The sequence below is a fragment of the Equus quagga genome, chromosome 13 (genome assembly GCF_021613505.1).
Source record: "Equus quagga isolate Etosha38 chromosome 13, UCLA_HA_Equagga_1.0, whole genome shotgun sequence".
NCBI lineage: Eukaryota > Metazoa > Chordata > Mammalia > Perissodactyla > Equidae > Equus > Equus quagga.
In genome coordinates this window covers 43,491,512-43,504,703 of record NC_060279.1, presented here as the reverse complement: position 1 = coordinate 43,504,703, position 13,192 = coordinate 43,491,512, and the positions used below count along the sequence as shown (strand labels likewise).

General features: G+C 38.4%; 1 protein-coding gene across 3 annotated transcripts in view; it reads left to right on the top strand.

Moving 5' to 3' along the window:
- Positions 1 to 13,192, top strand: part of LOC124249654 (Golgi pH regulator) — a 52,214-nt gene that overhangs the window by 14,105 nt on the left and 24,917 nt on the right. For all 3 annotated transcript variants that reach the window (XM_046680827.1, XM_046680826.1, XM_046680825.1), the window contains exons 5-7: positions 410 to 511; positions 7,311 to 7,431; positions 8,705 to 8,785. In XM_046680827.1, coding sequence (XP_046536783.1) covers positions 410 to 511; positions 7,311 to 7,431; positions 8,705 to 8,785 — 304 coding nt within the window. The remainder of the gene's footprint in view (positions 1 to 409; positions 512 to 7,310; positions 7,432 to 8,704; positions 8,786 to 13,192) is intronic.

Genomic DNA, 13,192 nt, shown 5'->3' with positions numbered 1-13,192 from the left:
GTCAGCACGCAGATTGAGATGAGTACTCTTGGGAATTGAGGCTGTGGACAGCTTCATTTCTACGTTACTTTCAGTAGCTGTTGTTTAGGGCCACCTCACACAGCATCTTAAAAAGGTTGGCACAAAATAAATGTTGAATGAATGATTAGATTATTTGTCCTGCTACAGCTTTATTTCTGTTTCTGTTATAGTGTCTCCCTTAACTCAACCCACATCTTAGTTTCAGCTGAATTTCTCTTATAGTAGTAAGGATACCTTCTCTAAAAATTATATTGTTCCATTCCATTATTGTATTGTTCCAAGTGCAAAAGCCAGCCAAATATTACTTAGCATGATTCCATATCTTTAAGCAGAGCAAGCTCTTTACATATATCTCTTTAACCTTACAGTCTTGTCTCCTCTTTCTCAGTGCATAAGCAGCGACTGCTTTTTTCCTGTCTCTTATGGTTGACTTTTATGTATTTCTTCTGGAAACTAGGAGATCCATTTCCCATTCTCAGCCCAAAACATGGTAAGTGTATATATGATGGGGAGGGAGATAGTGTTGTTTAAAATTTTCTAATTTTTAAAAAAAATTTTTTTTTGAACTTCTGATTTGGGGGCTAGCCCCATGGCCGAGTGGTTAATTTCGCGCACTCTGCTTCGCCAGCCCAGGGTTTTGCCAGTTCAGATCCTGGGCGCAGACCTAGCATCACTGATCAAGCCGTGGTGAGGCAGTGCCCCACACAGCAGAACTAGAAGGACCTACAACTAGAATATACAACTATACTGGGCTTTGGGAAGGAGAGAAAAAAAAAAGAGGAAAATTGGCAACAGATATTAGCTCAGGGCCAATTTTTAAAAAACAACAACAACACTTTTGATTGTGAGAAATATTGCAAATTATTTCTCTAAAATTTTTCTGGTTTTGAACCGAATTTTCCCTTTATCCTAGGAGGTATCAAATGCTCGTATTGGAACAAACGTCTATCATTTTAGATTAGGAGGGGTTTTCTTGTTTTTTGTTGTTGTTGTTTTTATGTGTGTGAGGAAGATTGGCCCTGAGCTAAGATCTGTTTCCAATCCTCTTTTTGCTTGAGGAAGGTTGTTGAGCTAACGTCTGTGCCAATCTTCCTCTCTTTTATGTGGGATGCCCCCACAGCGTGGCCTGATGAGCAGTCCTAGGTCTGCACCTGCGATCCGGGCCTACCAACCTCAGGCTGCCAAAGCAGAGCATGTGAACTTAACCACTATGCCACTGGGCTGGCCCCTAGAGCAGGAGTTTTTGACCTTAGGTTACTGAATGATCTTTAAGGGAGTAAGGGATGGAGAAGTATGTCCTTAACTTAAATCTCCTGATAATGTATGCAGAATCTTAGGAATATATTTGTATGTGTATGAGGAGGTGAGATTTTCATAAGCTTTTATCAGATTCTAAAAGGGATCTATGACCCAAAAGGTAAATGGCCACCGTTCAAGTGATGATAAAGATTGTCTTTAGGGAGTGTATGTATTTTGGGAAAGAGCAGTGACATAAAACACTCACAATTAGTAGATAAAGAAAAGCTTTCCAGGAAACAGTGTCTCTCCTCACATAAAAAAAGTTCATTTTAAATACAAGAACAGGTCCTGGACAGAGCCCTAATTTCTGTGCTAAAAACAATGAACAAAAATTCTTCAGCTAACAAATCCTTCCAGAACTACTTTAGAAATATATATACGAATCTATCTAAAATATATTAGAGAGCTCACCTGTATTAAATATACTGGAGCTTTCAACTGGAGCTTTTTTAAAAAAATATACATCTATTCATTTCAGTCTCCTGCAGTATCTATCAGGGTTCTCATGGCAGAAAACAGAGTCTACTCTAACTAGTTTAAGGCAGAAAGTCATTTATTACAGGGTATGTGTTAGGGAGTTTATGGAATTTCTAGGAAAGCAGAGACGTCAAGCTTAAATGCTGCATAGTGTAGAGAAACAGCCAATCATAGCACAGCACTAAACTGGAAAAAGACCCACTGAAGTTGTGACCCGCTACTGAGGAACTGTGATCAGGGACCAGACAGTAGAACCAGTGCTCCAGCTGCTGTAGCTCCGAGGTGCTGTCACCACTCCCACATTATTCACCTGTGCATTTCATGGGCATGTGAATTTGATACAACCTAGGTAACGTTCAGAACCTTAGCTTCAAGGAAATCTGGGAAAGACCTTTTGGGTTTCCAGATTCTTTAGTATAAGAAGACATGCTACAAAGGGATTGGAATACATGCTGAATGAACCAGTGTCTAGAATCTGCCATACCTCCCATGCATCCCTCCTGTCTGCTCATTGCCTATAGCAGGACTCGGCAGGGGAGAGGTTATGAGACTCCTGCAGAAGGGGCAGAGGAAATGTGCAATTTTAAAAGTATATGCAACATATACAGTTGTTTACAACTGTAAATTTTTTAAACTAGCTATTTTGAAATTTCAGATAACATTAAAAGAAGGCCAAAAAAGTTAAGGAACACTAGCCTACCAAAAACATTGAAACTCTTAGAGTGGCATACACGACCTTCCATGGCCTGTAGAGTGGCAATAGCTCTCTCTCTCTCTCTGTCTGCCCTCCAGTCCTACCAAATTACTTGAAGTTTCTAGAGCTGTTCTGTCAGCCTGGACAATCCTTCACCCCTTGTCTACTAGCAACTATCTATTTATTCTTTCAAGATTCAACTCTTGTCAGTTCCTCTAAGAAAATTTTCCTGGCCATCATTAGGAGATATTAATTGCTCCCACCTCAATAGACTTATATCATCTATAAAATTTATAATTATTTATTTCTTTTTCTGACTTCCTCATTAACCTGTGAGTTCCCTGAGGTCCGAAACTACATCTTATTTATCTTTATATCCCTAATGCCTAGCATGGAACCTAGCACATAAGTATTTAAGACATGTTTATTGAATCAGTGAATGAAAAAAAAAAATTTAAGTTTCTCCAAGGTGGTAGGAATGTGGCACTCTGGATAGGAATTTAGGATTTGCTAATAGGATCAGCATGCCCATGTTAGTGTAGGGAAAGATTTGGAGTAGAGAGGCCCTGATAATAGAACTCTTGTATAAACTATTTCAGATAAACCCACAGAGAGACAAATTTGTTTGTGATATTAGAAATGAGGGACAAGAGTTATGAAAGGACCCCAGGGCTGCTTACAGTGATAGCACAAGCTCACATGCGGTCCAAAGACATGACTCTGATGCATTTCTCCGGCTTTCTCCTCGTGAGCGGTCAGCTCACGTGACCAATGTGGCCACACCATGTCCAAGGGGAGATGAAGACCATCACATCTCTTGTACTTTCATCCATCCCTTTTTCTAAATTCTGTGGGAATATCCTGAAGAAGACACTGAAGGGAAGAGCTAGGGAGATAGTTTCAGTTTTAGTCTTTCCTTTGTGCTGCACTAAGTAAGCATTTTGGTTTTATGCCTGAACATTCAGTAGTCTAATTAATTTGACCCTCTAAGAGAAGTAAGTAGGAAGAAAAGTTTAGACAATGGCTGAGAAGCAGGCAGCCTTACGCTGCCTTCTTAGAGCCTTCCCAGGACTGTCCCAACAACCAGTGTGGTTCATTGTTGTGGAGACCACCAAAAAACCATAAGACTCAATCCTTACCTATAACAGAAAAAATGTCTGTAAAAGTACTCCTTGCGCAGTGCCTGAACCAGGAAGGTTGGAAGACATTCTATAGTGGGAGAGTAGGAGAGACTAAGAAAGCATGTGAGGCTATGTGAGCAAATGGCAGTGGTGAGATCGTCTTCTGCAAGTCCCTTTATCCATCTGACTTCCCACTTGTTAGCTGAAAATAGGAATAATGATGACTGACCTGTCCTTCATAGAAGTGCTGAGATTAAGTAGATAGTATCTACAAAGATCTTCAAACCAGAAAAAGATATTCAATAAAGGGACACCACCTTAAAAGGGATAAAAATAGAGGGGACATTTTTCCTGTGTTTTATATTTAATAATCTGTATTAATCCCCTGGGGTTTTTTTATGTTACTGGGGGATAATTCTGTACCCATAGTCGGCAAACATTTGTTGAACACCTTCCACATGCCAGACGGTAAGGAAAGCAAAGATCAATGAGACATGGTTCCTTCCTGTAGAGAGGATGGAAATTCAAGAGCTATGTGGAGAGGAGAATCAACAGAATTTGGATGAGAATTTATTCATTCATTTAACAGTCCACTAATGTTTATTGAGCACCTGTCTATATTAAATGCTAGAGATACAACTCTGAGCAAAACAAACTTGGTTTCTGTCTTCCTGAAACTTGCAGTCTGGCAGGAGGAACTAAACAGTAAAGAGGTAAATATATAAACAAATAATTGCTAATTGTGATCATTGTCATAAGGAGCACACAGCTTTCTATGATAGAGAATAATGCAGATAAGAATACTAAATTTAATGCAAGTGACTCCTCAACCTTTCTGAAGGATAGGACCAAAGCTAGACCCAGAAGGCACAAGAGATATCATGTAAAGCCCTGAGGTAAAAATGACTGTGGTGTATTCACGGCGAGTAAGAGAGAGTATGGAGACTAGTGGGATAGGTTTTTTATTTTGGTGACTAGATAGTAGATGTCATTTTCTAAAGTAGGCAGTGCGCAAGAAGGAAGATCATTTGAGCTTGGGCTATGCTGAATTAGGGTTGTCTATGCACATCCATGTGATGTCCAGTAGGCAATTGGATGCATAAGTCAGGAACTTAGGAGAAAGGTATGGATTTATCAGTCCTCGTGGAGATAACTCCAGGCATCTGAAAAATTAGACATCATCAGCTAAATGCCATTAGATGAAGCTTGGGAAATGGGCAAGATCACCCAAGGAGAATGTATATATAGACTGAAATGAAAGAGAGAATTCTGGCCCATGTAAAGGGAAAAAAGACCAAGAAAAAGCAACTAGAGAAGTAAAAGAGAACACCGAGGGAAATGGTGGCAGTGTGAAAGCCAAGAAAGGAAAATAATTTTAAATAAGAATGACTCAATGTCATAAAAGATCAAATAAAACAAAGATTGGAAAATGTCACTGAATTCTGCAACCAGAAGAAAATTCACAGCCGTGTTAGAGAAATGGTTAAGAGCCCAGGCTCTGGAGCTAGACTGCTTGGTTTGAATCCTGACTCTGCCACTTATTAGCTGTGTGACCTTGACTGAGTTACTTAACCTCTCTGTGTCTCCATTTCCTCATCTGTAAAATGAGGTTTTCAGTAATATCTACCTTATAGGGTTGTCATGAGGATTAAATGAATTAATACATGTAGAATGCTTAGAACAGTGCCTGGTACGTAACAGATGCTTAATGAATGTTACCTACTATGTTGCCATTACGATTATTAGAGAAGTTTCATTGAGTGTAGAAGAATGGAATGGAAGCTGAATTTCAGTCAGTTGAGGAATAAATGGAGGTGAAGAAAAGGTGACAACAAGTGTAAACTTCTTTCAAGAAGCTTGGCTGTTAAGGGAGAGATAGAGAGGATTGGTAACTAAAGGTAAACTCAAGGCCAAGAACAGACTTTTCTTTAGGAAAGAGACTTGAAATTGAAGGCAAAGAACCAGCCAAGAAAGAAAGATTGAAGATATGAGAGAGTGGACAAGATTCTGGAGGAGGTGGAAGGGGAATGTAATCTAAAGCACAAGTAGAGAAGTCTTAGCTTCGGACAGCATCTTGTTCTGAGGGGGACAAGTTGGGAGGATGGTTGCAGATGTAAATATTTATAGTAGAGTGGAGGTATTTTATGTCTAATATCTTATTTCTTACATGATAAAGGCGTTAGCTGAGGAGAACAAGGATTGGAAAAATGGATTAGAGTATCTGCCGAGGGGAGTGGGGAGAGGTGGCTGACCAAGGGTAAGAAAAGGATGCCTCGGTAGTGTTGTGGACTCTCTTAAGACTAGAGACCATAAATCTGTAATGGCACCAATATCCATATGCATTCTAGCAATTTTAGGCAGGTCAGGCGTGTGCACAGGGAAGGCAGAGTGTTAGATTGATCCAGAGTTGGGAGTTTGCAGGATCAGTGCTTCAGAAGGAGGAGAGCAGGGGACTGAGTCCTGGTGAGAGGAGTTGAAGTAAGCAAGCCTGGAGTCCAGGCTCAGTGAAGAGGGCAGTGGAAGGCAGGGGAAGCAAAAGAAGAGAGACCAGAGGTCACAGTGAGCTCTAAAATAGTGTAGTGGAAATAAAAGAGCAGGGGGACTGGAATATTGAAATTTTCTGTTTCAAAGCTAACAGAATTCCTGAATGGCAGTTCTGGCTTTTGGCCATGGGAGTGGATGGCTAAAGTGGAATCTATCCTAGAAACAGAAAGTGAAAACAAATTAAAACTAGTTTTTTCCGGCGATGTCAGACTTCCTGAGTTACTGTTCAGCATTGTTCTCTCTCAGGTCTCCCAAATATGTCAACAGCAGCATTTATTTTAACTACTGAGTTGATTTTCACCATTCTCAAATAATAGGAAACAATTGATAATTAGAATACAACCAATAATCTAAAACTCATGTCTTTGCCTTTGAATTACTCATTCATCTGTAAATTCAGCCCATTTATTAGACGCATTTTGTATTGATTGGTGGCAAAAATAAATAAGACATAAGCTAAAGAGCTTATGACCTAATGGGGAAATACATATATCGAAGGTAACTAGCACAAAGTGTTACCTGCTCTTTATACTTTTCCTGCAGATTTACTTCTCTAATTTTTTTTTCCAAAGCTTTTACTAAAAGTACTTTACTTTGTTAGAATTTACTGTCAATAAGTGTAAACAGTCAATAAGTGTTATTTACAATTATTGTTATTATTTACTATTACCATATCCAATAATAGAGACGATTCTGGAAATATATAGGATAGGAGGAAAATCAATAGATTTTATATATTTATTATAAAAAATCTACACATTAGGGGCCAGCCTGGTGGTGCAGCAGTTAAGTGCGCATGTTCCGCTTCAGCGGCCTGGGGTTCGCCAGTTCACATCCCGGGTACGGACATGGCACCACTTGGCACGCCATGCTGTGGTAGGTGTCCCACATATAAAGTAGAGGACGATGGGCATGGATGTTAGCTCAGGGCCAGTCTTCCTCATCAAAATAAGAGGAGGATTGGCAGCAGATGTTAGCTTAGGGGTGATCCTCCTCAAAAAAACCCCAAAAACTACACATTAATAACTAAAATATGGCTGACATAACTTAGGTATATGTAATGGTTGATGTTTTCAAGGCTGTTTCATTTTGCAGTGCCGAGGAAAGCCATTTTAGCTATATCACGTGGCGTTAACGTGCTTTGGTGTTTTTAGGGATCTTGTCCATAGAGCAGCTCATCAGCCGGGTAGGAGTGATTGGGGTGACTCTCATGGCTCTACTTTCTGGATTTGGTGCTGTCAACTGCCCGTACACTTATATGTCCTACTTCCTCAGGTAATGAGAACTTTGTCTCTTTTCTATTTTTGCTATTACTTCTTGAGTACATATGTCATATCATGCCACCATCATTACTTCTTGAATATTAGATCTATGACACTGCCTTTTTATTCTTTTTTGTCGTTGATACACAAATCTTTATTTCAATTTGCTTTAAAATACCTGTATTTGTGTATAAGTATATATGTATTCAGCCAGCCCTGGTGGCTGCCTTTTTATTCTTTTCCTCTTTCCTTATGGGCATTGACCTAGGAGTCTTTTTATTTTTTTTATTTTTTTATTTTGAGGAAGATTAGCCCTGAGGTAACTACTGCCAATCCTCCTCTTTTTGCTGAGGAAGACTGGCCCTGAGCTAACATCCATGCCCATCTTCCCCTACTTTATATGTGGGACGCCTACCACGGCATGGCGTGCCAAGCGGTGCCATGTCCGCACCCAGGATCCGAACTGGCGAACCCCGGGCTGCCGAGAAGAGGAACATGCGAACTTAACCGCTGTGCCACCGGGCTAGCCCCGCTAGGAGTCTTTTTAAATAAGTCTTATCACTTATTGCTTGCCCTTATTATTTGTCCTGAATTCATTTATTTCTTTTTCTTTTTTTTTTTTTTAAGATTTTATTTTTCCTTTTTCTCCCGAAAGCCCCCCAGTACATAGTTGTGTATTTTTAGTTGTGGGTCCTTCTAGTTGTGCTATGTGGGATGCTGCCTCAGCATGGCCTGATAAGCAGTGCCGTGTCCGGGCCCAGGATTCGAACCAGCGAAACCCTGGGCCACCGCACTGGAGCGAGCAAACTTAACCACTTGGCCTTGGGGCCAGCCCCTGAATTCACTTATTTTTAAAATGGCAATTTCAGTCTGACCTTCTCCACCTCCTCCTCCTCTCTACCTTTAAAAGGCACATTTCTAGTGGACAGCAATGTGAGCTAATCCCAACTTCACCAAATCAGTTTCTCCCAAAAGTAGAACAGTAAAAGACAATGCCAAGTTAAAAGCGTGCTTACACATATATCATAAATGTCACTGGGTCAAAGGTAAGAAAGACTATAAGGGAGCTGGTTCCCTTCCACTGCCCTGAGACCCCAAGAAGTATTAGCTATAAAAAAAACAGCAAAAGCATTTTTGCTTATTGCAGTCATTTTAATATTCTCTAGAAAAAGACAAGTCCTTCAATTACTGGGTACCATTTGAGGTTTATGTATTTCTCCAGCTGCCTTGTGTTATGCCCAAGGATGGGACCCCAAAACATTGCTAACAGTTTATGCTTATTATAGGAATGTGACTGACACAGATATTCTAGCCCTGGAACGGCGACTGCTCCAAACCATGGATATGATCATAAGCAAAAAGAAAAGGTAAGATAGCAGCACATTAAAAAACTTGTACTGTCAGAATTTCTCAATAAGAAAATTTGACTACGAGTTGGTGCTAATAGGGAATTTCATCTTATTTATTTTTGTTACAAGTTAAGGTACCATCAGAGACTTAGTGTCTAGTCTTGTGTGAAAGAAAATTTTCAAGTTCAACCTTATTTCCTGGCTTTAGATAAATTATCTTGAAATAAATTGTTAGGATAAATTTTATATTTGAAGGTATTCTATATTGGGTGTTTTAAAAGTCTCTTGTTCTGCATTTTTACGAACTTTTCGTGCCTCATTTCCATCTTTTCAACTTCCTTTTCTCCAACTACTTTAAAAATCTTTCAAGTCTTCTAGGTATTGTTGTTGTATTTATTATTTTAAAAGTCCTTTTAATTGTGTGGTTTCAAAGTGGCATCGCTAGAAACCTATATCACGGTGGATAAAAGCATAAGCTCTAGACTCAGACTGTCGGAATTTGAGTCCTTGGCCTACAACTCCCAGTATGACCTTGAAGTAATTACTTTATCTTGTTATGTCTTGGTTTCCTCATCTGTAAAATGGAAATAATAATAATAAGGAGCTGACATGTAGAGCTTTTAGAACAGTGAACCATACATAGCTAAGGAAAACTGTTGAACTTATTAATAATCTCCAGGACAGTCATTTGGTTTTAATGCTTTGCCTTCATTTAGTCGTTCATATATTCATTCACTTAATAATTAAAGAAAGCATAGTTTAGGGGCTGGCCCCGTGACTGAGTGGTTAAGTTCGCGCGCTCCGCTGCAGGCGGCCCAGTGTTTCGTTAGTTCGAATCCTGGGCGCGGACAGGGCACTGCTCGTCGGACCACGCTGAGGCAGCGTCCCACATGCCACAACTAGAAGAACCCACAACGAAGAATACACAACTATGTACCGGGGGGCTTTGGGGAGAAAAAGGGAAAAATAAAATCTTTAAAAAAAAAAATTAATAAAAAAAAAAAAAGAAAGCATACTTTATTCTAGGAACTGTACTAAATGCTGAACAGCACACAGAGTAGAAAGATGACAAAATAATCAATTTCTACCTTCATGAAGCTTATTAATCAACTGTCTTTATTAACGTTATTACTACCCATATAAAAATGATGACAGGTTTTAAATTGCATGAGTGTTTTTTGCATTTCATATTTTTTTCTTTAACATTTATCTATAGTAAGACCCATAGTCAAGTCAAAGAAGGCTTAATGTAAGAGATAACAATAGACATTAAAATGATAAAGAGGCCCAGATTCACCAATTAATTATTTGTCTGCATTTCTCTACGTCTTTACTAGGGTATTGGAAGCAGATACACGTATATACATTTATTTACTTTTATATGTTTTGTCTACATTCATTCTATACAGTGTATTTTACATGAATGAATATGAATGCTGATTTTTAAAATACAACAATAAGAGCAACATTATTCAATATTGAAAAATACTTATATAGGAATAATACTATGTCGATTCCTAAGATCATTCTCCCTTTTACTATATTTCTTTTATTCCTATGGAGAGATAAATATAAAGTCATGACTCATGGCAAGTGTGGATGTGCACTCGCAAGCGCTTTCATCACTAGTCATGGTTAGGAATTGGCCCTGATCTATACACGCACCCTGTAGATCTTGTCTAGACAGGATCTGGGATAGTTTGTGGTCTTGCAGTACATCTTATTAATTTGAGTGGCTTTCAGAAGAGTCTGCCTCCCAACTTGACCTAATTATCACAGTCCTTTACCCAGTGGAGCTAACAGGGCGGATAGACAACACATGACAACACTGGGGCTTTTGGGATTCATACAATGCCGTTACTATTTACCAAAATATAGAAAAACTGTTTTTACAAACACTCATAGTTGGGGAGGAGTAGTGGCCAGAAAACCATCTTTTGATTTAACAGCAAAGGGCCATAGTGAGATGACATACAAGAAAAATAACATCTGTTATGTCCAAAAAGTTAATAGTTGAAAATGGGGGCAGGAAAGAGGCACACTGTCTTCTCACTTGGAACACTGAATAGAAGTTGAGGTTTATAGTGTTTGGAAGATGTTTGTCAAAAACCTAGTTCAGATAGTATGAACATGCTGGTTTAGTGATCAAAGCCTTTTAGCTTTTTGCTGTTTGAGAGAATTAAGTGACCTGTTATTTTGTTTTGTTTTTCTGTTGACTTAGATATCAAAGCTTTTGTTTTGGTAATCTTTGATATAGCTGAAATATAGTCTCTGTTCACAAATAATGTTAGTGTAATTTTGAAATTATGGTTTGTAGAAGATAGAAAATACAGCTATGCAACTACACCATGGTATGTTGAAAAGAATTTGAACATAGACAGTCACTTTACAGTAAACTTGTTAAGTGATCTTGAGCAAATACTAGACTGTCTCAGTTTCCTCATTCGTAGAATGACAGGATAGACTAAAGGGTTTCTTGGATCCCTTTCAACCCACAAATTCTGAGTATATAATTTTTCACACAGCTTGTGACATACCAGAAAAAACTAGAGGACTATAACATGTAAAAGTGAAATGCAAGCTATTACTATGAGGAAAAGATCTTAACCTCTACCCTTGAGTTAGGTTTTTTCCAGGCTCTCTTTTGAAAATTTTAGGGATAGAGAAAAAAATTAATTCCTTGGTGAAATTTCAGCACCAGCCACAGTTGCTCTCAAACCATAATAGAGGAAACTTCCAGGAATGGCACTGTGAAGAGTTCAAGCAATTCCATCTACAGAAAATCATAAAAACTGGAAAAATTATTAAAATAAATATTTAAAGTCCCTGGAAAATGAACAGAGATGGGTAGAAATTTGAGAAGACTATCAGATAACTGCATGTTTTGGCTTTCTTGCCTGAGGGTGCTCTTCAACCACTGCCTACCCTCCCACCACCCACTGAACAGTACAGATGGATGGAGTTCAAATCTGCAGAGTAACTGGAAGTTTAAAGGAAAAATTTTGGAAGCAAGAGAGATGCAGAAAGACTAAGATCAAGAATCTCAGTCCACATCCCTGTGTCATTGCTAAACTGTGCACGCACAGAGGAAATACCAGAGAGCCTGAGAAAAAGTAGGCAGAAACTACAAGAGGATCTACCCTTGAAAGACAGAATTGCCAGTTAATGAGATTTGCAAGTTTGTCGTGGCTTTGATTGAGTGCATTGCCTGAACTGTTTCTAAGTTATGCATATAGCTTGGATGACAGAAAGTGAAATTCTTGAGGTGTCAGGAGATGGAACTCAGCACTGGCAAAGCAGTTAAAAATTTAGGAGGGATCCCTAGAAACAAAGGGACCACAGAGAGGGTAAGCCCTGAAATCTGACTATAAAATCTGTCCAGATTCTTTCTTGTCCACTAACGTGCTCAGGGGAGACCACCAGAGAGTCAGACTAGAAAAAGGGAAGCTGGAAACTAAAAGGCTAAGTGGACATTAATTGCTGTACACAGTTGGTATCACACTTTCACAGTTTGAGACCTGGTAAGTTAACTGCTTTCTAGAACAAAAAAAAAGCAACAACAGTCCTTGGAAAAGTAAAACAGATTCCAAAGTCACTACAACATATCTACAATGTTAAGTTTTCAACCAAAGCTTACTAGACATACAAAGAAACAGGACCATGTGACCTGTATTCAAGAAAAAGCAGTTAATAGACACTTAACTCCAAGTGTGCCCAGATAATAGATTTAGCAAACAGACTTGAAAGCAGCTATTATAAATATGTTCAGAGAAATGAAAGAAAGCATAATATTAATTAGTGAACAGATATGGAATCCCAAAAGAGAAGAGGAAACTATATTTTAAAAAGGAAGCAAAAAGAAATTCAAAAACTGAAAACTATAATAACTGAAATGAAAATTTTTACTAGGTAGTCTTAGCAGAATTGAGATGGCAGAAGAAAGAATCAGTGAACTTGAAGATAGATCAATAGAAATTATTCAGTCTGATTGAAGAAAAATGAACAAAATCTTGATTTGAAACAGTATCAAGCAGTCCAACATACTTATAGTTGCAGCCCTAGAAGAAAGAGAAAGGGGCAAAAAAAGTATTTGAAGAAATAATAGCCAAAAACTTCTCAAATCTACATTAATTTACAGATCCAAGAAGTTTAAAGAATCACAAGTAGGATAAACACGTAACTACACCTAGGTTCATATAGTCAAGCTGCTAAAAGAAAAAGATAAAGAGAAAATCTTGAAAGGAGCAAGAGAAAAATGATACATACAGGAAAACAATGAAAAAAAGTAACAGTTTAACAAAGTTGTAGGATACAAAGTAAACGTACAAAAATTAATTGTATTTCTATTACTAGTAATTAAAAATACAGTATCAATTACAGTCACTCAAAAAAATGAAATAGGTATAAGTCTAACAAAACAAGTGC